Below are 23,313 nucleotides of genomic sequence, written 5' to 3'. Positions count from 1 at the left end.
ACAGTGACTCTGTGGGGGATGCTGGGTGTTCCCAGGAGGTGGTTTGGAGGGGTTGGTAGTGGCCCAGAAAAGCCCACTGTGGGGCCACCAAGCTGTCATCCATCTCATCAAAACATCACACTGAGATGGAACTCTTCTCCTTCCTGAGCCAAGAAAGATGACCCAGCAGCTGAGCCACCTCAGCCCAGGAGCAGCCACCCACGCACACACCTAAGCTTCACTCACCCACAGCGTGTCTGGGCCTTGCACATCTTCTACCCTGGGACCAGGCATGGGCCAGTGATGGAGTGGGTGGTGCCATCTCTGGGTTTGCCTTTTATCCTCATACCTAACAAGTTTTTCTCTCTTTTCTACTTAGGACCAGTATTGAAAAATCTGCTTCAAAGCAAGGATGGTGCTAGCATTTGGGTAGAACAATTCTTCCCTGTGGTTCTTTAGTACGCCTGGCCCCAGCCCTCTAGATGCTGGTAGAGTCCCTCAGTCACATTTGCAAGTGCTGCAGGGTGGCCCCACCCTTGGTTGAGCCCTGCTGAGTCTGCCGCAGGTGGGACTTGGAATCAGCTGTGAAAGTAGACGTCATTCTGCACCAGGCCAAACATCTATTTATGTTTTCAATATAATCACTAAAGAGATGAATGGCATCTTGAAGGTAAAGCTCATGAGATGTGCCTCCACTCCAAGATTCAGAATCAGAAACTAAATGTATACAGCATTGCCCTGCTGGAGTCTTCCTGCGTTGATGAACAATGGGCTTTCTCTTATGACTCCAGGGAAAACAAAAGTTGAGGGGCCACCGAGTCTGAGTAGAGGATAACTCTTAAACCATTTAAGGACTGCATGTCTCTAATTCTAATCAGGGTGGTAACAGAATTAAAAGCTGGAGGAGGGGCTGGCGTGTGCACAGAGATACCAAAATGTTCGCCTTCTGTTTGAATGCCCTGTCCTCTAAACAGTATCTCATCATTTAGAACACAAGCAGCCAGGAGCTTCCTAAATTTCAAAACCGTCCTCCGGGAACCAATCAGCATATACAAGGAAAGATACAGCTCCACTCACCCCAGTCCTGTAATTCTGAATGTAAAAGTAGGAGCAATGATACACATGGGAAGACTGAATCGCTGCCTAAATGCCGTGTGGTCTGAACGTCTCCCAAGGGTTCCTATTAAAAAATGCATCCTCCACTGACCGTCACTGAACAACCTCACAATAGGAATTATCCCCTAATCACAGTTAAAATGCAGATGGAGTATCTGGGAGGAGAATCACATTAATTCACGAATATGTCGACTCCCTTTCACTCATTTTCCCATTAGCATCAGTTCATTTAGTGCATTATTTTAAGACAGGCTGCTAGAAAGGTCCATTTCAATGCTAGAGGAAATGGGAATAGGAGACCTGGGAGGCAGGCTGGAGTGAGGTTCGTGGCCAGGGGGGTGGTGAGGGTGCTGCCATCAGGGAGAGAGGTGGGACATGGGCCAGGGGGGCCTCCTAACTCCACAGTTGGCCTGAGGAAGGTCCCAAGGAGGGAGTCACTGAAGACAGACACTCTAGCCTGAGAAAGGAAGGCTAACTGATCACCATGGTCAAGAGTGAACAGGTCACTGGAAAGAGAAGAGGACCAGATATTCTCCAAGTAGATGGAGGCCAGAGCAGGAGGGGGCGGGTCTGAGGGACCCTGCAGCGCAAGCCTCTCTGCACTGAACAGTTGGGAGGTCCTGGGGCCAGCCACTGAAAATGGTCCAATCTTATCTACAGCTGGGAGAGCAGGGCCACCAGAGTTCTTAAATCCTACAAACGGCCTCTATAAATCCCCACGTTCAGTTATATCCTTAAAATCACATGAATGTCCACCTGCATTTCCCAACTGTATTTTAACTGCCTTGTTTCTAGGCCTAACTTCTGTGCTTTATACTATCCTTGCAGTGGATGTAGATAGGGTCCATGCTAAGCACTTGCAGAATTCATGTGATTTTTTTCTTAAATCACAAGACCTGAAAGAAATTTTGCACTAGCAGTTGGCAGCTTCAGATCATGGCCCAGACACTCAGAAGTGTCTCTTCACAGTCCTCAGCCTTCAGGGGGTTCTTCAGTGGACAATTTTGAGAAGGCCTGCAAGGCTTCAAGAGTCCAACCCCATTTCCTGGGCCTCAGCTCAGCCCTTGCTCAGTGCTGGATGCCTCCAGGCCTAGAGTGCCCTTCCTTTCTTCCCTTCTCAGTTCTAACCTTGAGAGCCCACTGAAGCCCACCACCCCACAGGAAGCCCCCTTTAATTGCCTCAGCCCCTGGCGTGCTCACCTCCTCCACACTCCTGCAGCTCCTTATTCTCACCACATACTTGATTTCACAGAACTTAATTGTATTACCATTTGTCTGTTCACATGTGAGTCTAAGGGGAGAGCCCCTTACCAACGTCTTATACAGTCATTCAGTCAGTTTGGCTGGTAACTCATTCCTACCTAGTTACACAGAAGTCAAAAACATGCAAAGCCAAACAGACTTACTGGGCTAGGGTTTTAAAAACTGTAAACACAGGTTTAAAATATAATATTAAAGTAATAACTGCCCCTCCTCTCTTAAATAAAATATTCAATGGCATAATCCCAGTACTTCAGTCATGTTGCTCAATTTTGTTCTTTTCCTTCACAACTGAACATACCATCAACTGGCTTAACTCCAATGAGCAGCTAATTGAGGCTAGGGATGGCTCGCTGTCAGCTGAACTGCTAATTTCTGTGTTGTCACAGTTGTAAGAAGTTAATGAGATTCACATATCCTATTGTTTGAATCAGCACTTTCATTTTTCTGTCTTTACTTATGGCAAAGTGCCACAAAATATTTAAATGTTCACACACACACACACACACACACACACACACACACACAGTGGTGCAAGGATGGCGCCACACCCCTGAAACTGAACGAAAGGGGGACAGGCACCATGCAGTTGCTCAAGAGCATGGGTTCTTCAGCTTATGTAGCATAGCCCAAATCTGGGGAGTGTAAGAGGAGGGTTTTTCCTGGTGGAGGGGATGGATGTATAAGGCACAAAAGTTTCCATTTTATGGTGGTCAAGGATTGTTTCAACGACTCTCCTCACCCCAACCCCCTGCAGGGAGCAAGGCCTTAAATGCCAACGAGGACAGCTCAGCTTTGCGGAACAATTTTCCATGCCCCAGACCATGGCTTGTGGCAAACCGATCTGTAGTCACACAGACAGCAAGGGACTCCAGCAGGACGAGACGCTTTTCCTTACCTGCCGTGCCTCTGTATTGCCCGACCGTGAGCTTGTACCTCTCCTTGCTGGAGGCCACTTGGAAGAAATCATATATGGCATAGGCGGATTCGTTGGCAGTCTGCAAGTCCACTCTCACCTCATACCGGGCAGGAGAGCCAGTGGTGAGGCTGTGTAGCTTGTCAAGTCCTAAAAGTAGGAAATAGATTTCCAGCAGCCAGTTAGCCGACACGTGGGAGTGCTCACCACCGGCACACGAGCCTTTCAGCCCCGCAGTCACCCTAGCCTTCACCTCCACGGCCAGCAGGAGCCCTCCCCACATTGCCTCTTTCGCCTGCTCATTTTCTCCTCTTATTTTCCTTGAGCACAGTCGTGCTAACGAGTCTGGGAACCATGTCCTCTGGGAGGGAGTAGTCGGGGTGACCCTGGGATGAACGTGGCCCCATTGACTCCCCCCCTCTGAAGCCTGGGCAGCTCTATTCAGGGCCCGTTTGTCTCACCACGTGGGGGGAGGCCCCACGCCTCACTCTAAGGTCTCCGAAGAGATTTGGTACCACGTGAACCACAAGCATCTTCTACTCTATCAGACAGTGAGCGTCCCTGTTATGATTTTTTAATGCTTCATTTCCCAATTGATGTATTTGGCTTTTTCACTCTCTGTGAATTTCTGCTCAGAATAGAGCAGAAGGAAAAGGAAAAAAGTAATGACGGGCATTACTAGCAGAATTTAGGGACTATTTCTATAACCTCCCAACAACAACCCAAATCCCAACTGAGCAACTATTTTTGTCTTCTGCTTTCTGAGAAGCTCGGCCCCAGGCAGCTGTTATGGGGCTTGGACGCAGCATAAAGAGCAGCTGTGGCAGGCTGGCCCCTCCCAAGCGTGGAGCACATGAAGGCCTCCCAGCCACGTGCCCCACCCACACACTGCTCGGTGGGTTGCTTGGTGTGCCCCTGCCACTTGGACCTCACCCTGAGTGCGGTGAGCTTCCCTGAGCAGCCTGACCAGCTTTCTGAGGGAGACATCTCCCCTCCACAATCAGCCCTCCTGGATTCTCAGGGATCATACCGAGCCAGAACTCCTTCATGGGGTCCCCGAAGCCTTCCACGTAGGTCCGCCAACGCTTGAAGAAATCCAACTGCCCCGTGTTCCGCCGCTGGAAGACCTGACGAGAGAGAGGGCTGTCTGGCGCCGACACACTTGAACAGACATGACTGAGGGAAGGAGGCTGGCAGCAGGGCCTGGAGGCTGCCATGACGGGAGACAGAAGGTAAATCTGGCAGATGCGGTGACACCTTGACAGTGGAACCAGGAGAGAAGGAAGCCAAGGAAGATTCTTGGGGCACCAGATGCAATTCTGAGATGGGGGCTTTCAGAGAGGACAGGTTATGTGAATGCACGTGAGCTCACTGGGGACACGGTTAGTGTGAGTCACTCCTGAGTAGCCTGGTGAATGAAGATGCCATCAGAGAGGCAGGATGTAAGAGCTCGAGTTCTAAAGAGACTTAGGCCACACCTATGAAGGTGAGGGCGTGTCTGAGATGATGGTAGGTGTTCACCAAGGCCCATTCCACACTCCCCGGGCACACAGGAAGGCTTCCTTTTCCATCCTCCCTGCAGTTAAGCTGCAGCCACGTGACTCGTTCCCGCCATAGGACTGTAATGGGGAGCACAGGACGGGGGCTCTCCGTGCTTTCCTCCATGGCACACACCACGGTGCGTTGGTGATGGCTCTGTGCAGCCAAGGCAGAGCCGCACGTCGGAATCAGCCTGCACCACTGAGTCACCACTTAGAAGGGACTGCCAGAGACAACTTTGCCACAGGAAACATGGTTTATGTTTTCATACCGTGGAATTTGGTGTTGAAATTTGGTGTAGAGGAATACAGCCCATAGAAAGACACCAGGACAGAGAGAGGAAAATAAAGCCATTGGAAAAGGATGAGACGACCTTGGAAGAAAACAGACAATGAAAAGAGAAAATGGCCTAGAATCAAGCCTTGAGGACCAGTATAAACCAGCCACATGGGGACGGGGTCCAGCAAGGAGCAAGCAGAGACATAGAAGGATGGTAGGAAAACGTGCAATCACCAAGAGCACGAGGAGGAAGGGGCAGTCAAGGGGGGAGATGCTGAGGAGAGGCTGAGGAACGTGTCTATCCCGTCCGTAGGCATTAGTGACACGGAAGTCAGTGGTGACCTCGGCCAAGGCTGTGTGACTGAGAGATGAGGGCAGGAGCCTCAGTGCAAGGGGTGGACGAGTGAGACCTGAGGACACGGAGGCCGAGCTGCATACTGTATCATGGGAGTATGTGTGGTTTTACTTTCAAAAGGTCCTCTATTTGGGGAAGGAAAGCAGCTCCAGTCAGAATAAACTGGCTTCTTTTACACAAAGTAAGCCTAAAACATACCCAAAAACTAAGCACTCAGAGTTTACAATTAGAAATGACACTGCATATAATTCCTCATGACTCTGAGAGCCATGCTAAACAAACAACATCTCATCTAACCTCAGAAAGGAGTCCGGAGTTCTGGAAGGCAGGAATCACACCCTTTTCTCTACCTACTTCCCTTTTTATTCATTCAACCATAGAAGCCCCAACACAAAATCCATCTCCCTTCTTTCCATCATGCTTCATAGCATGTACTATAAGTAAAATACACTATCTTGAGTTTGGTAAGATAAATCTCCTAATATTTGTGCACCCTTTACATTTTTCTCTGGGGAAAGAGCAGGCTGCCTGCAACAATGCTGGAAGCTCTGTGTGGGAGCTCACATTTAACTCCTTCTGAAGCACCATCCTTGTTTGCTGGCCCACTAAGGCATCAGTGTGCAGGGGAAGCCCTAAGCTCTCAGGCAGAGTGTGGCCACCTCCTGGCAGGGGGTTGGTGAGCCCATCATTTCTATGACTGAGCCTGAGTCAGTTCACTGACAAACAGGGTTAGAAGCAGGAAGGAAGTGCCTGCCTCCGAGGTGCTGGGAGAACTAAGCAAGATGGTGCGTGTACAGGTGGGGCAGGAGGGGTAATGGCAAAGAACTGCCAGACAGAACTTAGGAATGACCAGGGCCAATCATTACACACTGCACGGATGCTGTGGCTCTTGGTCCCCTTTTCTCCTGTCCATCTTTCAGAGACCTCCCCTTCCTCTCTTGGCTGCCTTCATTCCTTCCATCATTTATTCAGTTAAGTAACAACTGTTTGTTGTGCCTTTGTTAACTGCCTGGCTTCCAGGGCAAGCAGTGATCCCACTCCATGGATGTGAAAGTTCAGAAAAGCATTTAGAGTCATACAGCTAAAATAAGTAGTGGCTGATGTTAGGATAAAATCAGAAAGTTTGAAAATACCAGCTCTACTGAGTCTATTTTCCAAAAGGCACTTCTGAAGATTTTGAGGTTAATTGTTAATTTCCTAGTGTGATGCCTAGTTTCCAGTTCCTTCCGTGGGACCATTCCTGTATCACAGACAGTGGAATCCTAAGGCAGATGTGTGTTTGGTTCCATGTACATAGAGTCAAATTATGTTTCCACATGCGTAATTAGTTATCTTAAAAGTCCGGCTCCGATCCAGTCCTGCCAGTCTAGGACAGATGCGTTGCAAAGGCATTATTCAGTCAGTGAACATGTTGCCCAAGGATGACAGGAGCTTTCCAACTGATTTTTTTTTTTTGTAATAATGCTTCAGCTTGGCTAGGAAAAATATTTTTAAAAAATGGTTCTGATACTCTGCATCACTCTTTAGATCCAACTTTACAATTACTAGTTGTGTCCTTGGGCAAGTTTGCTAACCTTGACAAGCCTCACTTCTGTAAATTATTAGATCAAGGTGTTAATAGTCCATTTGTCATGCTCTTAAATCAAGGCTTCAGCAAGATCATTAATCATGATAAATCATAAAGGATTGAGGCCAGAGTCTGGCACATACAGATATAATAAGTTATAATTATATCTCAATGAATGTTAGTTTGCATTTTATTATGTCAGATTCCAAATGAACTGACCCACAGGGATCATTTGTACATCTTGATCAGGCAGCCTTAATTGACTCATTCAGAATCTAGTCCATTTCCATTCTATGAGATAGAAACACTTTATAATGAACCATTTGAGATAACAGAAGCCCCTAAGCAAATAAATCTCAAGGGGAAAAAAATAATCTCTTTCTGTCTGGCTTTATACTACAGAGCTGTCATTGTACTCTAGAATTTACTTGATGCCATGAATGATTAAATAAGGAGAAAAAAATGAAAATCTCATTTTAATGTCTTGGAGAGAGCTCAAATGTAGTCCTTAAAACTCGTAAGATGGAAAACAAAGACGGAAATATTTGAGACGCTCAAATGTTCCCTGATCGTCCTCATTCCGGACTCCCACCCACAGGCATGGCCTCAGTTACCTTAGGACAGAGTTCTTCTGGCCTGTTAATCAAATTGTATTCTTGCTACCTGGGTTGGAGAAGAATTTCCTTAAAAGGATTTTAGAAGCTCAGTTGAAAAGAGCAATGTACGAAGGACATCTTTTGGTGACAAAAGACTCTTGAACCCAAGACATATGGACACCATCGGTAAAAGATCTGGTGGAGATGGCAGGACTCCACGTTTTCTAGAGCTATGAGGAGAACCCTACAGAACTTCAGTTCATGTACTACCTTCAAGAGTCTGTGTCCTTAACAAAACTTGGGAAGGGTGGGGGACTGGCAGTGGCTTACAATGCAGAGTGATTTTACCATTTCTAGAATTGTCCTCAGTGTTGTAGTGAGACAGGGACCATAGGCATAGTCAGAGTAGGGTGAGAGCCTCCGGAAAGAGCAAAGCAAAATAATTACAGTCGGAGCAATGTAACTACATGCAAGGAAACCCCCTACCAAAACTCTGTGTTAAACATTAAGCTATAGAGTCATTCTTCAGTGAGATCAGTTAATATTCCCTAGATAAAGAAGAGCAGCACATGTTTTTATTATGTTAATCATTTGTAATCATGTGTAAGACTTACTTTAGCATGCTAAAAGGCCCAGGCCTATGTGCTGTCTGTCCTCCTTCAGACCTGATGAAGTGATTTGCAAACTAGGCAACTAATTTAGCATGCAGGCCCAGTCATCAACAACATAGAAAAGGCAGGAAGGATTCTGCCTTAAAGATAAGATTGCATTTTAACACACAGCAAGTTAAGAAGTAAGATTCTTAACTTACTCTTTAGCAAACAATACCTCAGCCCACCTTGGGGGCTGAGCAGGCAGCCTTGTTTGATACGCTCCCAGACCAAGGTACTGGTATCTCAGGGAGAAGTCAGAAGAGGAAGTTTAAGTTAATTCTAAATATTCAGGGACCACTTAACAAGTCCACACCCCTAAGCCTTTATCCGGTTCCCAAAAATCCTCAACTGCCTATAAAACCCCTAGACAACACACTACCAAGGACTCTATTGGAGCTTTGTCCTCTCACTGTATAAATAAAAGCCTCTCCCTAGCTCTCCTACCTTAGGTGTTTGCGAAATTCATTCTTTGACTCTGCAAACAGGAGCCTGGGCATCACTAGCAGCAGTCATTTGTGTGGGCAGGATGTAAAAGGCAGGCTCCTTGAGGGCAGGGACTTTGGTCTTCGTTTTGCTGCTGGTTCTTGAGTATATAAGACAATGCTTGACACATAGTAGACACTCGATAAGTATTTGTGGGAAAAAATCATCATGGGTATTCCCAGGGAGAAGGACTAGCAGGTCTCTTTACAAAAGTTGCCCTACACAAAAGTCTCCTTCCTTATAAGAGGTTGGCTTCCAAAAAAGCCCATACTAGACAGTAAAAACATCCTGCCACTGGGCAATTATGGGCACAAAAGCAAGGAAGGGACTGACTTCAAGCCTGAAGGGAAAGAATGCTGATGGCTACAATGTTGCTGATGAAAAAGCAGCAGGTACTGCCTACAGGTCTGGTCAGGTGAAAGACCTCCCATGTTACGTTCTGTTCCATTATTTTTATAAATCAATTGGGATGTCCCCCGACCGACTCAAGTATTGCCTTTTAGCCATCGGATGCAGCTGTGTGGGTAATAAGTTTTCTTCTTCGCTGCTTATCAGATGGGATCATTTTATCCGTGGCTGCTCAAGTGTCTGGTTTCCTGGGCCCCTGAGTGAATGTGTGAATGAATATAGTTTGAGCACCATGAGATTATGCTTTTTCCTTCCCACAGTGAGTGGCAGATGCACAATAGGTAAGGCGGCATGCTGGTTTGGAGCAGTGAGAGGCTCTATCTGTTCAGGCAGAGCGAGAAGGGGCTGAGGGGTAGATGGAGAAATAAGATAGCAACCCTCAAAGCAGCTCTTGACATAATTGAATCAGGCCAATGCGATCAAAGTAGGTACCATGTGGTTTAAACCGACAAGGGCTCAAGAGAATAAAAACTCCACACAGAAGAGGGACAATCAGAACATTGCCAAGTTTCCTCCTTTCAGGCTTTAGCCTTTCAAGTAAAGTCTCAAAGGCCTTGTTTCCATACTGTGGAGCCGAGATGCAAAACCTGGACAAAGGGTCACAACTCAAAGGACTGAGACCCCAAAGAGGTCACGCATTTCCACCGTGGATGGCCTGAGATGACCCATTGGGAAGACCAATGATCTTGGAGGCTGGAGTCTTGAAATCTGGTCTCAAGTTTGTCATTGACCCAAGTGACTTGACTAAGGCACTTCTTGTGGGGCTTAATTTACCCACCTGTAAAATAGGAATAATCTCACTTATTTGTGGGTATCTAAAGCTTTTGTGTGAGGATATAATTAGATAGTGATAAATTCTTCACAATCATCAACCTGAGTTTAACCAAGTCTGCTGGATCCCAGTGTGAAGTGCTTTAGGCTTTATTCTTGACAGTGGAACGGGGCGGGGGGCTCTCTAAAAACAGCTATAAGTCTCCAAAGCCTCTCTCTCCCAGGATAAAGAAGAAATAGAGTTCCCTAGGCTGAGAAACAAGGCCCTGCCTGAGCTCCCCAGGGCTCTGTGTGACTCACAATCCAGCCGCCTCCATCCGTGTCCATGTCACAGTACACCTGCAGGGGCTGGCTGGCGTCCCCATGCAGGTAGATGGTGTATAGGCCACTCGCAACGTTGCTGTTCTGTTGAACTTGACTGCAGTCTGAAGGGTGTGGAAAACGGGCACCAACTGGGAGCCAAGCAAAGGAATGGGGTCATTAGGAGAAGGGAAGGAAGAAGGAGACTGGGGCTGGTCCCCTCTTTTAAGATAATTTATTTTGTTTAGAAATTATTTCATAACTTACTAGTTTGTTTCTTACAGCTCTTCACTCACATCTTGTTTTTCTCTCTCTCTGATCTCATCAAACCCTCCAAGTACATTAAAGATAAGAGTAAGTTCACACCACTTGCTCCCCTGGCTCGACTCCCCCCACTCTGCTAAAAGAACACTCCATTTCACCCCTCCATCAGTCTCTCTACCACGGGATGGATTTCTTTTGAACCCATAGCCCCATTTCCATTTCCCTGCGTCTAGAGATCCATGGCTCTGTATCTACTCACTCCTCCTTGGACACCTTCTCTGGCTTTTACAATGCTTGCCCTCCATGGCAGCCCCATTCAGAGTGCAGAGTCCAGCTTACCTGTGGAAAGGGTGGTGGACACACTCCTGCTCCGGCGATCACCCTTAAAGGCAACCAAGGAGACAGGGTAGGCAGCACCCTGCTCAAGGCCTTGCAACTCAAACCTCTGGTCATCTCTTCTGAGCTGCACTTCCTACCAAACAAAGGGGACAGTAGACAGTCATTCAGTATATCACCCCAGTGCATAGGTGTCAATAGCATTCCCTGGTACTAATGACAGATGCTCTGTGACGGCACAATGTGCTGTGTTTGAGGGTTTACCGGCAGCCAGAATTTCTCTAGAGGCCATGCCACAGAGATTCAGCACAGCTGGGAGCACTTGTTGGGAGCCAGAACCAGATACTGCCACTGGGAAAGTGCCTGCCAGGCCTGCCGGGACCTCTGCCCTCCAGATACACACTAGGGTACCACCCACACCCACCGAGGGCAGCAAAAGGCCAGCAATGCCAGGCTGAGGAGTTAATAAGGGAAGTGAAACTGGCCACTGGTATCTGTGAGGTTCCTTCTGAACCTGTCCTACTCCTCTAAACACAGGGTTGATTTTCCTAGCAAGGCTGTTATAAGCATTAATTGAGATGATGAGTTAGTCAACACCCTCCCCCAACCCCCATTTTTCTTTCCTCTCTTCTTTCTTCTTTGCCAAAGAGAAAGAAGAAGAATTTTCCACTGGGACAAGTTACAGAAATTTGATGGCCTTCAGATTCCAGGTGGGGGGTATCTAAGTCTTGAAATAAGGGCCAATTAATTCATTCAAATACGTATTTATTGAGTACCGGCCATGTGCCAGGTCATAAGCATTTTAGATACAATGGCAGACAGAACTGACAAAAATCCCCTGTCTTCACGGAACTAACATTTATTGGGGAAGACAATAAACAAAATAACATGGGGCAGATGTGCGGCCAGGAAATATGCAATGGTCAGCTAGGCACAGGCCCAAAAGCTAGTCTGATAAAATGAGACCACGTATGCGAGGTTTAGAAATGACTGTGTTTAGCGCTGTCCCTTGCCACAGCAGGTGATCAATAAGGATCAGCTCGTTTACCAGCAGGTTGCCATGTGACCAGCCATGGAGCTGGTTGGCCCAAGTCAACCACATCATATGAGGACTGGGATGGATATGAAGAGAAAAAAACAGGAGGTATCTAGTACCTTAATGGTGCCATCTGGGAACTGGTAGGTCAGAATGTAGCCATCGATCTCAGCAGAGGGGGGTGTCCAGATCAAAACCCCTCCAGACAGTGTTACAGCTGATGGACGAAGGTTTAGGGGAGGGTCGATGTCTGTATATAAAAGGTCAAGCAACTGTAATTACTAAGATGTGACTGAGGTGAAGTAATTTTTGAAGTGTTTATGTAAAGGAGGAGGGCTAGAAAGGGAAAACAAGAAGTGAAAAAAAGCAGAGCTTGCTTCTGATTCCCATGCACTTTCACACTCGAACAGCAGAGGGAACACATGGGTGGGTGTGCACACACTGAGACCGGGAAAGCCAAGGCTCAGCAGAAATTCCAGTCAATACCAGACTGGTCAGACGGTACACTTTTATGAATGGAAATTTCCATTTTTGAAAAATCATTATCACAGAAGGTGATTTTAATTTAGAAGTTTCAAAAAAAGATGCCTCTGGGCTATTTTCTACCCAGTAGCATTTCAGCTAAGAACAGAATTGCAGTATTTTAATAGAAATCAGACAGCTGTTGTTTATGAATACGGATGTTTTGACAAATTCTGAGTTTCTGTAATATCAGCTTGGCTGCATTTTCTAAAGCATAACATCTGGTATGGATTTTACGCTATCCATCACATGGAAAAACTGAATTTCCTGATTTCATAATTAAAGCAAAACCTTAACTATTTAAATATCCTAACTGGCTTCTGCCACTTCTTTGACCCACCTCCCATCCCTTGGTTATAGACTTGAGATGTCTGTCTCACATATTTCCACATTTCTATGAAGCTGAAAGATGATAATGTTGTTGTCTTTAAAAACGGGCAAAGTGATGAAAAGAGAAGATAAAAAAAGGAAGAGAGGAAGAAAGGAACAAGGGAGAGAGGAGGGCAGAGGGGAGAGGGGAGGGGAAGGTATTGGTCGCCTCCAGAGAGTGGCACTGGGTATTACGAAGTCTGTGATGTGGAAAAGATTCTCTTTGTATACCCCTTTGTTTGGTTTAAATTTTTTTACTATAAGCATGTGTTACTTTTATGATTAAAAACTCATGCTAATTGTAACTAATAAAAATAGTAAAGAAATTCGGGACACCTCTAATTCCAGTTAGAGTTAGAGAATCCCACTGGGTTCTGGCATGATGTGCTCAGCCCCAGAGGGACTGGCCCAGCCTTGCCCAGACTGTCTGAAGAGGACCACGGCCTTCGGTGCAGGGGACACAGTGATCTTCTCAGGTCCCGCAGGGGCCAGATGTCCTCAGGCGAAACAACCGCGTGCCGGCTCCCCTCCCCTCCCCCACTTATGGAGGAAGACTCTCTTGATAGGTGTGGAGGGTTCCGTGTCCCAGTCTGTCACACACCTGTCAGGGCCGTGGTGGTGGCCTTCCTGCTCTCCCGGTCCCCCTTCTGGGCCCACACGTGGACCCTGTACTCCACGCCCGGCCTCAGGCCCGTCAGGGTGGTGCTGCTCTGCTCCTTCCCCACCGGCACCTCCCTGGTGTCTCCATCAGCAGAGGAGTAGCGCACCAGGTACCTGTCGATGACGGCCTGCACGGGGTCCCAGGAGACGGTGGCCGTGCTCTCTGTCACCTGGTTGGTCACCAGGTTTTGGGGGCTGTCAAGGTCTTTTTGAAAAGCAAAGACTGAATTTCAGAGACAAAGGAGGCATCCCACTACCTCACCACCAGTAGCTCTCCATCCAAGTTATCTTTAATAGCAATACAATTCCATTTAAAACAGCAGGGAAAGGCCCCTGGTTTCCATTTTCCAGGGAAACAAACCACTGGGTATTAAAACTCAAAGGAATTAGATCTTCTCCAAGTTTATCAAAATGGACATTTTCTGTTCTTCTAGTTCCCACAAAAACATGAATAAAAGTCTCCTAAGCAATAAGATAAGCCACCCAAATTTCTGTTGAAGCAACTTCTTTTGTTACTCCATGGCATCTAGTTGCTTGTTTCATAGAATTTGAGAGCTAAGAAGTCATATCTTCTAGGCCTCCTTGTTTCTACATATTTTTAAGTTAATCTATTCATTTTATTGAGGTACCTATAATAAAATGCACAAATCTTAGTGTACAGCCTGATGAATGTTGAGATGTGTATACACTTCTCGTCCTTCACAAAAGGGAAGGAGAATAGATGCCCAGAGAAGTAAAAGACATGCCCAAGATCCCCTGTTGTCTCATGTGAAACCCAGACTAGACCCTTTCTGCTGTGAATTTTGAGCCCTCCCAGCTTGACAAGGACTTTGCTTCTTTTCACCTACCCTCGCCCCCATCAGTCTTGTCCTCCACCATCAGATAGACAAGCTCTAGGACCTGCCATCCCTCTGCACCCCTTAACTGACAGCCTTCTTGGGGAGCTGTCAGCACAGCTCCCATTCACTCCTCAGCTCAATGAAGCTTGGTGTTTTTCTACATCACACCACCAAAATGGCAAGTTAGGACACCATCTTCATAAATCCAATGGACACGTGCCATCTCCACCTTACTTGACCTCTGAGCAGCATTTGGCAGAGCTGGTCCATTCCCTCTGTCTTGAGACACACTCAGCTCTTGGCTTCCGTGACTACACGCTACGCCGGTTTTCTCCTAATTCTCTGACCCCTCCTCCTCCTTCTCCACTGTTGACAACGTGAAGATGTTGGGGTTTCCAAGACTCCCTCTCTTTCTCTCTTTCTACACGTCCCCTGAGGTGATCTCACTCACGGTCTCAGCTTTAAATACCAACCGGATGCTTTCAGCTCCCCAGTGTGTATCATTTCCAAGCCCCTGACTTGTATCTATAACCACATAGTCACTACAGTACCCGGCATGTATTAGACAATACAAACTTATGAAATCAATAAATACATCCCTCAGTTAACCAAGGAATCTCACAAGTATCTCAAGCTGAAATATCTGAAAGTCTTAACATTCCTCTCCAAACCTATTTCTCTCTCAGTCTCCCCTCTCAGAAAATGATGTGTAGCTCAAGTCAGAAACACATGGCATACTTGATTCTTCATTTTCTTCCTGCCCCACATCTCCTCCATCAACAAATACTGTCATTTATTCCTCCAATATATGAACTCAGGGATCTCCTTGTCTCCATCCCAACTGCCATCACACTTGTCCGAATCACCATCACCTCTCACCCTAACCTCTATAATAGCCTCCTTACTAACTCTCCCACGTATTCTTGTCATCTCTCCCATTTATTCTCCTCACTGTGGCATGAATTACCTTTTTTTAAACAAATACTCCATCATGTCACTCTTCTTCTAAAAAATATAGCATGTTCCCCCTTCTAAGCACCATGTGGTCCTGCATGATCAGACCCCAACCTCCTTCCCATCTCATCTCAGGCCCCTTCCTTCTCACCCTCCATCCTCCAGCAACACCAGCCTCCTCTGAAGCCTTCACCCTTCATGCTGCTCCAGTTCAGGGCCATCATGCTGCCCCTCCCTCTGCTAGAAATGGCTCATTTCCCCAACAGCCATTCTCCCTTTCTTCCATAAGCATGCTGTCCCACAGACCTCTCTGCAAGAACAGAAATATTCTGCCATCGGCCCGATCCAATACAGTAGCCACTAGTCCATGTGGCTCTGGACCATTTGAAATCTGGCTAGTCCAACTGAAGAAATCATTTTTATTTCAATATTTCTAATTCATTAAAATTAAAATAGCCATATGTAGCTAGTGACTAATGTGCTGGACAGGACAGTGTAACAGAAGCTTAAGCTGGGCACATGGCCATCCAGCCAAAGACTGCTTGCTCAGCCTCCCTTGTAGTGAGGTCTGACGCCATGTCCTGGATTGGCCAATGCAATGTGAGAAGAGCTGGAAGGGGGATGAGTGATGACTGTGTAGATGAAGGCAACCCACTAGGGGTGGCTGAGAACAATCCAGAAGGAGCCTGGCTCTCCTGTACCTGGAGCCACCCCATCAGCCCTGGCCTCCTTACACTGACCATTCCACAGGAGCGGAATAAACTTATTCTTCTTCAAGTAACTGTGATCTGGGTGTTTTGTCAAAGTGTATCTCAGCTATTACTCACCCTAATCCATTTAAGAACTATCCCTACCCTGTTATTCTCTATACCAACACGTTCATCTATTTCACAGAACTTTTCAATTTATACTTATATATTTGTTTGCTTGTGATTGTCTGTCTTTCCCGCTGGACTTACAAGAAAGTAGGAATCACATTTTTTTTTTGTTTGCCACTATATCCCAGTCCTGGCACCTAGAAAATGTGCATTAAAATTTAGCAGCATATTGAACAGAGAACTCCGGCTGCCAAGGGTAACACTTGTTCCTTTAAACTACACACGGTCTATTAAGTCAAACCTACACAAAAGAGCTAAACAGTCCTTTAATCCAGTGTGAGAATTTTATATTTGTTTTATCTTATTCCCTATAATTTTCTATAACTGAGAGGCACACTGGCTGAAAACACAGTTTTTAAGAAAGACTTTTAAGATATTCATGGGACTGCCAAGTATGGAACCAACTTACTATGCTCTGATCTTTCTTTAGGGGAATAAAGCTCTTTACAGCAAACTGTCCTAGAAGAGAGTACAGTCCCTGAGGTCACAGACCCCAAAAGCAGTGCTGTCATTATTCAGCAGCAACAGATCAAACCACAGTGAGGACCCTAGTTCATTATCCTCCTCCTTCCCGTTACCTGTTGGAGCTGTGGTGTCGGCCTTCCGGCTCTCCCGGTCCCCCTTCTGGGCCCACACATGGACCGTGTACTCCACGCCCGGCCTCAGGCCCATCAGGGTGGTGCTGGTCTGCTCTTTCCCCACTGGCACCTCCCTGGTGTCTCCATCAGCAGAGGTGTAGCGCACCAGGTACCTGTCGATGACGGCGTGCACCGGGTCCCAGGAGATGGTGGCTATGCTCTCTGTCACCTGGTTGGTCACCAGGTTTTGGGGACTGTCAATGTCTGAAAGGAAAAGTACTAATCAATATACATCATGAATAGGCCACAGAGTGCAGAAACTCATGGCCCTTTTGCTTGGGGTGAGACCCTTTCATATTTTGTGGCCTTTCCATCACATATGCTCTAACTGCTTCATGGACATGTATCTTCTCTCCCATCATAGACTCTGGCTCCTCAAGGAGAAAGCACAGCAGACCAAACCCTGGGAATCTAGGCTATTACATCTACCAAATTTTAGCAAAACAAATTTCTTCATTCATTTAGTAAGTATATGTCAGACTCCCATAAGGCTCAGCTCAGGGGGTGTACAAGCTCTGTCTTTGGTCACAAGCAGCTAATAATTTTGTTTCTAGAATCACATCAATGAAAAAACCTCCCATTTCATAAAACAAGATTCTAAAAGTTGGACACAAATGTAAACTTCTAGAAGAAGGGGGCTGTGCCCTATTCCTCTCGGGGTTCCCGCTGCTTGGTGGAGAAGAGGGCACGTGGAAAGTACTTAATACACATTGTTAAATTAAGCAGCAAAATTAAAACCTGGGTTTAATACCCTTCAGCAAATCTTAGATTCACTTGTAATGCTGGTTTGCTGGTTAAATCATGGTACAGAAGTATAGTTGCATATCTGTTCCACAATAAGATAAGAATGTCAAATAGAAGTTAGCCTTTTCCTCAAAACTGGAATTATCATATGATCCATTTATAATAAAGCAAACTACATATATATCTACTTGCTCTGGTAGATACAAAGTCTACTTTTCTAAGGTTTAATCTTGAACATATTTTATTAATACTAACATTTGATTTTCATTTTCTGTTCCCAAACAAAACCCAATAAGAGACAAATACTGTCCACAAAAGACACATGCAATCAGAGGAGGAGTGACTGGACATGAGCATCCAATCACAGCAAAATCAGAGTTTGCAGACTGCCACGTGGACTTGACTTGTAAGAAAACCAGTTAAAGGGAAGTCAGGGATGCTGTGTGCAGTCCATTATAAAGGGACACCAGCCTGCCTGTCCATAGATCATCGATTCTGCCAGTGTCAGGGCAGGAAAAGAAAATCTGACCAGCCATAGGCTTAGCATGAAACATCTCACATTCTGAAGGAAAGATGCGCCATTACCTGTCGGGGCCATGGTGTCAGCCTTCCTGCTCTCCCGGCCCCCCTTCTGGGCCCACACGTGGACTGTGTACTCCACGCCCGGCCTCAGGCCCGTCAGGGTGGTGCTGTTCTGCTCCTTCCCCACCGGCACCTCCCTGGTGTCTCCATCAGCAGAGGAGTAGCGCACCAGGTACCTGTCGATGACGGCCTGCACTGGGTCCCAGGAGACGGTGGCTGTGCTCTCTGTCACCTCCCTGGTCACCAGGTTTTGGGGGCTGTCAATGTCTTTAAGAAAACATTGGAAATGACTCAGCTTTGAATCCATGGAGAAATACTCACCACCCATCACCATGATTTTCCTGTACTTGAGCCCTCTTAGCACAAGGCAGTGGGCCTCCCATCCAGAGTCAATTGTGTGACTCCAGGGAGAAATTGACCCCTGGTCCTCAGTTTCAGAGGACGGCCCATTATGTACTTTCTTGGCTTTCAGGTCCCTAAAATGCAGGAGGAATGATGGCTTCTTAGAATCATCATGGCACATCAAGACAATCAATTAAACATCTGCCAGGATGGTCAGGGACCTAATTTATCATTTCTTCAAGGGCCACTTCACCGGCAATCATTCTGAAAGAGTTCTCACAGCGATGCAATGACTGGGTCCTAGCAACATCTTTGCTGAGTCTGCTAAAAACACGGCTACTGGCCAGCTCCACCTCTGCCTGAGAGTGGGAGGAGTGGTTTCATCACCGTCAGGGAGGAGCAGCCCACCAAGTTCACCACCAGAACTCATTATTATTATTTTTTATCTTTAAGACTTTCTTTGCAAAAATCTCTCATGTCAGGCCACATCTTTGGGTACCCTGTACCCTCAAATTCACATGCTCAAAATACAATTCCAGTTGAGCATCTACTCTTGTTACCTGTTGGGGTCATGGTGTCGGCCTTCCTGCTCTCCCGGTCCCCTTTCTGGGCCCACACGTGAACCGTGTACTCCACGCCCGGCCTCAGGCCCGTCAGGGTGGTGCTGCTCTGCTCCTTCCCCACCGGCACCTCCCTGGTGTCTCCATCAGCAGAGGAGTAGCGCACCAGGTACCTGTCGATGACGGCCTGCACTGGGTCCCAGGAGACGGTGGCCGTGCTCTCTGTCACCTGGTTGGTCACCAGGTTTTGGGGGCTGTCAAGGTCTGAAAGGAAAAGCTTACTTTAGCAAGCACCAAAGAGTGAAACACGTTGCCCGGGTGAGGCAGTTTCCTGTCCTAGTGTTTTTCTGTCTCCTGTGCTGATTTTCAGTTGTGTCACGGGCATAGACCTTCTTGCCTCAGCTGGACTCTTGGCTGCTCCAGGAGGCAGCACAGGACAGTAGAATGAGCACTAGGTCCACAGCTGAAGAGCTAGGCTCTCATTCCAGCCCAAAGAGGCAGAGCAGAGGGGCAGGAAGAGCCTTGGGCTGGAGCCAACCACCAGGGACTTGGCCCAGCTCTGCCGTCAGCCAGCTATGTCCCTCAGCAACTCCTGTGCCTCTGCCTGGGCCTCAGTTCCTCATTTGTAAAATGTGGCCATTACTAAATAGATTTTAAGGAACCTAATATTCCATGAATATTCCACAAATCTGACTCTACGAATCATCAGCTAATTTTGTGACTTGTAGGAATCATTCACTTCCCTGTATTTGAGGTTTCTCAACTGCAGAATGGGGAAACAGACTTCTGCTCCATCCATTTCAACAAATCCCTCTGAGGACCAATAAATGAGGAATATAACCCTCATGCATTGTCTGGGAGCAATTGGGCAGTTCCCCTAAAATTTAAACACAGAATTACCATATGACCCAGCAATTCCTCTCCTACTTATATACCCAAAAGAACTGAAAACATATATCCACATAAAAATTTGTACACAAATGTACATGTAATTTACAATAGCCAGAAATGAGAAACCCAAACATGTGTCAACTGACAAATGGGTAAACAAAATGTTATCTCCATACAATGAAATATTATTCAGCAATAAAATAAAGTGCTGGTATATGCTACAATATGGATGAACTTGAAAATAGTATGCTTAGTGAACAAAGCGAGTTACAACAGGCCACATATTATGTGAATCCATTTATATGAAATGTCTGGAATAAGGAAATCTGTAGAGACAGAGAGTAGTGGTTGCCTAGGGCTGGAGGAAGGGGAGATGGGGAGTGTCTGCTAATGGGTGTGGGGTTTCTTTCTGAGGTGATGAACATGTTCTGAATCAGATAGTGGCGATAGCTGTACAATTCTGTGAATAAACCAAAAACCACTCAATTATACACTTTAAAAGGGTGAATTTTATATATAAGTAATATCTCAATAAGTTGGCCTTCAAAAATGAGAAAGCAGAGATGGAAGAGCTTTAAAATTATGAACTGTTATTGTATATAAGTATAACCTTAGGGCCTCAGGACAGAGCACAGAGTACACAGAAGAGGACTTATCCTCTATGAAAGCAATAACCTTTCCTTGTTCCAAAGCAGATCACTGCAAAAGCCATTTCCCTAAAGGATTTCATTCACAGATGCCAAAGTATATGGTTTCTTTATGTTTTCCCTTTCAAGAAGAAATATTTCATGATTGATCACAAAGGAAAAGTAAACATTTGGAGGAACAGTGGGTAGGTAGGCCCAAGCACTATTTTAAGACCAAAGTATGAGGCCAAATATGAGCTTATTTTGAGGTAATGTGTGACAGTGAGACAGTGTGTGTAGTTTGACAGCGATCTACCATCCTGCTCTTCCATAAATCATCAATTCTGCCAGTGTCAGAGCAGGAAAAGAAAACTTGACCAGCTACAGGTCGTTAGCATGACAAATCTTACATTCCCAAGGAACAATGTGCCATTACCTGTCAGGGCCATGGTGTCGGCCTTCCTGCTCTCCCGGTCCCCCTTCTGGGCCCACACGTGGACCGTGTACTCCACGCCCGGCCTCAGGCCCGTCAGAGTGGTGCTGTTCTGCTCCTTCCCCACTGGCACCTCTCTGGTGTCTCCATCAGCAGAGGTGTAGCGCACCAGGTACCTGTTGATGACGGCCTGCACTGGGTCCCAGGAGACAGTGGCCGTGCTTTCTGTCACCTGCTTGGTCACCAGGTTTTGGGGGCTGTCAAGGTCTGAAAGGAAAAGCATACTTTAGCAAGCACCAAAGAGTGAGACACGTTCGTTGCCTGGGGCAGTTTGCTGTTCAAATGGTTTTCCCATCTCCTATGTTGTTTTTCAGCTGTTTCATGGACATAGTCCTTCTTGCCTCGGCTGGACCTTGGATCCTCCAGGAGGCAGCACAGGACAGAGTCAGAAGAGCTGTGGTTCCAGACACCTCAAAGCACCAAAGAGTGAGACACGTTCGTTGCCTGGGGCAGTTTGCTGTTCAAATGGTTTTCCCATCTCCTATGTTGTTTTTCAGCTGTTTCATGGACATAGTCCTTCTTGCCTCGGCTGGACCTTGGATCCTCCAGGAGGCAGCACAGGACAGAGTCAGAAGAGCTGTGGTTCCAGACACCTCAGCTGTATCTGCATGGGCCTCAGCTGCTGCTTCGTGAATCTTGGGTGTCAGGTTGCAAGGACTTTAAGATTCTTTTGAGCATTAAAATTTAACTCATGCATCTAATTTTATGAATTATTAACTTGTTTTGTAATCTTGGGCAAGTCGCTTCACCTCTTTGCATTTAGAAAATGGGGTTGTTCATAGTTATTGTGCATATCCCTCTGGGTAGCTCTGAAAACCACGACAAAAAATGTCATGTAGAAAGGGCCCTTGAAAATATTAGAGTATTACACTATTTATCGAAAAAACAGGCAGGGGGAGAGAATGTTAGTGCATATCCTGTAGAGTTGTGGTGAATATTACATGAGTTAATAACATGCCCCTTATGATGGTTCTTGGTACAGAGTGGATGCCCAATGACTGTAAGTTATTATTACTAATGATTTCAGCTTATTGATATTTTATCAATGTAAGAGACTATCCTCCTCCATACCACACACAGAGAAGGTATTCAAAAATGTATTCACCAAGAAAATAATAGCATTTCTTTCTTCCAAATGGTTCATTACAACAGTCATTTCCCTAAAGTCTCTACTCCTGGGCCCTATCACATTTGTGCAATGGTTATGTTCAAGTGGGACTACTCTAATCTTGGTTTAGGCCATGACTCCAAGAAAACTGGTATCTACACTCCAACATCAGGGTCCACAGCCAAGATGGAACCAACAATTTTGTTGCCCTTTACTGACCACCCATCTCCAGTCTCTAAGAAGTTGGAGAGGCCAAGAGGTGAGACTTACAGAGTGGATTTCTTTGGAGAGAGTTACACTGTGAGTCCCATGGGTGAGACCCAAGGCTCAAATAAGCAGTTGCAATGGGATCCCTTTCAGAGCTAGTTATATGCACCCTGGAGCAGAGGTGCTCTATCAGGGGCACTCAGCAATGTCTGGAGATGTTTCTGGTTATCACAATTCAGTGTGGGATCAGAAGTCTGCTGGCATCTGATGGGTAGAGGCCAAGATGCTGTGAAACATCCTACAGTACATGTGACTGACCCCTGTACCAATGAATTATCCAGCTCCAAATACCAATAGTGCCAGGTTGAGAAACACCACCCAAAGCTCGGGGAACACCATGGGCTGGTGTTTGACGTGTGCCTCAAACATCCAAGAGTTGAGAAAAAGTTGGTTGCCCTGAAGCAGAGCAATGAGAGTCTGTAGCATTGCAAAATACCTGTACCTCTGGTGGAGTGGACAAAGGATGCATATGTGTTCCCCATGGACCAGATGTGGGCCAAGGAAGGGGAGCCCATGAGGGACTGTTTCAGAAGCTGTCCAAGAGGATTGCCTAGAGGAGTGAGGTGACCCCACCAAAAGGCATTATAGTGCACCCCTAGATGTGTGGCAGAGGAAGGGGAGTAGGAATCAGAAGGAGAGATGCCTTTGCTCACAGGATCACTACGATGAAAGAGCCAAGCAGAACAGGACAGATGTGGTGTCTCAAGAACCCAGAGAAGGGTTTTCCATCTAGGGAAAAGGGCAGCTTTCACACCTGTCAGGCGCCACGACAGTTACAGTCAGACAAGATCCCTTACCTCTCCTCTTCTTGATTCCTTACCTCTGTCACTCCCAGCTGTGCCAAACACAAATGGGCCAGAATATGGGTCAGAAACTGCAGTTAGCATGTGGGAAGAACAAGCCTTAAAGTACAAGAAAGGAAATACAAGAGAAGCTGAGCCCGTGCCCCACCCACCCACCCACCGTGGCGGGCTGTCGGCTC

General features: G+C 46.5%; 1 protein-coding gene across 3 annotated transcripts in view; it reads right to left on the bottom strand.

The window, feature by feature from the left end:
• TNN (tenascin N) overlaps positions 1–23,313 on the bottom strand; it is an 83,260-nt gene that overhangs the window by 5,322 nt on the left and 54,625 nt on the right. For all 3 annotated transcript variants that reach the window (XM_073216779.1, XM_073216780.1, XM_073216781.1), the window contains 10 exons: positions 20,900–21,163; positions 18,947–19,210; positions 18,048–18,311; positions 16,659–16,922; positions 13,351–13,614; positions 11,978–12,108; positions 10,826–10,958; positions 10,223–10,374; positions 4,302–4,398; positions 3,254–3,421 (listed from right to left, as the gene is read on the bottom strand). In XM_073216779.1, coding sequence (XP_073072880.1) covers positions 3,254–3,421; positions 4,302–4,398; positions 10,223–10,374; positions 10,826–10,958; positions 11,978–12,108; positions 13,351–13,614; positions 16,659–16,922; positions 18,048–18,311; positions 18,947–19,210; positions 20,900–21,163 — 2,001 coding nt within the window. The remainder of the gene's footprint in view (positions 1–3,253; positions 3,422–4,301; positions 4,399–10,222; positions 10,375–10,825; positions 10,959–11,977; positions 12,109–13,350; positions 13,615–16,658; positions 16,923–18,047; positions 18,312–18,946; positions 19,211–20,899; positions 21,164–23,313) is intronic.

Source organism: Manis javanica, chromosome 11 (genome assembly GCF_040802235.1).
Source record: "Manis javanica isolate MJ-LG chromosome 11, MJ_LKY, whole genome shotgun sequence".
Taxonomy (NCBI): domain Eukaryota; kingdom Metazoa; phylum Chordata; class Mammalia; order Pholidota; family Manidae; genus Manis; species Manis javanica.
The sequence above is the reverse complement of the archived record's forward strand: the minus strand, read 5'-3'. Positions and strand labels throughout refer to the sequence as shown.